This window comes from Babylonia areolata, chromosome 9 (genome assembly GCF_041734735.1).
Source record: "Babylonia areolata isolate BAREFJ2019XMU chromosome 9, ASM4173473v1, whole genome shotgun sequence".
NCBI classification, from domain to species: domain Eukaryota; kingdom Metazoa; phylum Mollusca; class Gastropoda; order Neogastropoda; family Buccinidae; genus Babylonia; species Babylonia areolata.
This window is the reverse complement of record NC_134884.1, coordinates 21,390,405-21,392,904: the sequence shown is the minus strand read 5'-3', so window position 1 is coordinate 21,392,904 and position 2,500 is coordinate 21,390,405. Positions and strand designations below refer to the sequence as shown.

Sequence of the window (2,500 nt, the reverse complement as noted above, 5' to 3'; positions counted from 1 at the left end):
AGATTTCCCTGTGTGAAATTCCGGCTGCTCTCCCCAGGGAGAGCGCGTCGCTACACTACAGCGCCACCCATTTTTTTGTATTTTTTTCCTGAATGCAGTTTTATTTGTTTTTCCTATCGATGTGGATTTTTCTACAGAATTTTTCCCGGAACAACCCTTTTGTTGCCGTGGGTTCTTTTACGTGCGCTAAGTGCATGCTGCACACGGGACCTCGGTTTATCGTCTCATCCGAATGACTAGCGTCCAGACCACCACTCAAGGTCTAGTGGAGGGGGGAGAAAATATCGGCGGCTGAACCGTGATTCGAAGCAGCGCGCTCAGATTCTCTCGCTTCCTAGGCGGACGCGTTACCTCTAGGCCATCACTCCACTGTACTCACTCTGTACATGTGTCTATGCTGACACCCCAACCCACTCCCCCTTCCACAGCCACCCCTCTGTCCACTCCCTCCCCAGAAAAAAAAAAGAAAAAGAAAAAGAACGAAGACTGACTTGAGGAACCACAGCAGGTAGGCAGACTGACCACAGCAGGGTGTTTGGATTTATCTTTAACTTTTTCTTTTCTTAATTCCATCCCCCAACCCCATCCTAAAAAAAAAGAACAACAAAAACAAAACAAAACACACAAAAAAAGAAAAAAAAACCACACCACCACCACCACCAACAACAACAACAAAAAAGACAAAAAAAAACCAACAACCAAGGACTGACTTGAGGAAGCGCAGGAGGTATGCCCTGGAGCAGACTGACCACTGAAGGGTGTGTTATGTATGTGTTTCATCCCCACCCCCACATCCCTACCCTTCACACGCCCACATCCCCACACCCCACACCCCACACGCCCACATCCCAACCCTTCACACACCCACATCCCCACCCCCACACGCCCACATCCCCACCCCCCACATCCCCACCCCCACCCTCCACACGCCCACATCCCCACCCCCCACCCCCCACACGCCCACATCCCCACCCCCCACACGCCCACATCCCCACCCCCCACATCCCCACCCCCCCACCCTCCACACGCCCACATCCCCACCCCCCACATCCCCCCCCCCCCCACCCTATACACGCCCACATCCCCACCCCCCACACGCCCACATCCCCACCCCCACACCCCCACCCCCCACACGCCCACATCCCAACCCAACACCCCTCCTACCCTATCCCCACCTACCTACACCCACCCCAAACAACAACGACAACAACAACAAAGAATAATAACAAAGCAACAAGGACTGACTTGAGGAAGAGCATGAGGTATGCCCTGGAGCAGACTGACCCCTGCAGGCTGTGTTTCGTGTTTCATCCCCACCCCCCTCCCACACGTCCACACTCCCACCCCTACCCCCCTCCGACTGCATACCCCCACGCCCACACACCCACCCCAAACAACAACAACAAAGAATAACAAAGCAACAAGGACTGACTTGAGGAAGCGCAGGAGGTAGGCCCTGGAGCAGACTGACCCCTGCAGGCTGTGTTTCGTGTTTCATCCCCACCCCCCTCCCACACGTCCACACTCCCACCCCAACCCCCCTCCGACTGCATACCCCCACGCCCTCACACCCACCCCAAACAACAACAACAACAACAACAAAGAATAACAAAGCAACAAGGACTGACTTGAGGAAGCGCAGGAGGTAGGCCCTGGAGCAGACTGACCCCTGCAGGCTGTGTTTCGTGTTTCATCCCCACCCCCCTCCCACACGTCCACACTCCCACCCCCACCCCCCTCCGACTGTACCCCCACCCCCACACCCCCACACCCACCCCAAACAACAAAAACAGCAACAACAAAGAATAATAACAAAGCAACAAGGACTGACTTGAGGAAGCGCAGGAGGTAGGCCCTGGAGCAGACTGACCACTGAAGGGTGCCGTCCTTGCTGACCAGTGTAGGGGCCATGATGGAGCCCACTGTCTGGTGACAGTAGTTCCCGTCGCCGTCATGGTGCATGCCGAAACTGAAACAGTTATAATGCGATACGATACGATACGATACCATACCATACCATACGATACGATACCATACGATACGATACCCTACGATATAACACAATGTAATGCAATGCTGGTGACAGTAGTTCCCGTCGCCGTCATGGTGCATGCCGAAACTGAAACAGTTATAATACGATACGATACGATACGATACGATACGATACGATACGATACGATACGATACGATACAATGCAATGCAATGCAATGCAATGCAATGCTGGTGACAGTAGTTCCCGTCGCCGTCATAGTGCATGCCGAAACTGAAACAGTTATAATACGATACGATACGATACGATACGATACGATACGATACGATACAATGCAATGCAATGCAATGCTGGTGACAGTAGTTCCCGTCGCCGTCATAGTGCATGCCGAAACTGAAACAGTTATAATGCGATACGATACGATACGATACGATACGATGCGATACGATACGATACGATACGATGCGATACGATACGATACGATGCGATGCGATGCGATACGATGCGAT

General features: G+C 52.9%; 1 protein-coding gene across 1 annotated transcript in view; it reads right to left on the bottom strand.

Moving 5' to 3' along the window:
- The window catches only part of LOC143285779 (A disintegrin and metalloproteinase with thrombospondin motifs 18-like), a 257,129-nt gene that overhangs the window by 39,330 nt on the left and 215,299 nt on the right, over window positions 1–2,500 (bottom strand). The window contains exon 9 of the mRNA XM_076593195.1: window positions 1,832–1,969. Coding sequence (XP_076449310.1) covers window positions 1,832–1,969 — 138 coding nt within the window. The remainder of the gene's footprint in view (window positions 1–1,831; window positions 1,970–2,500) is intronic.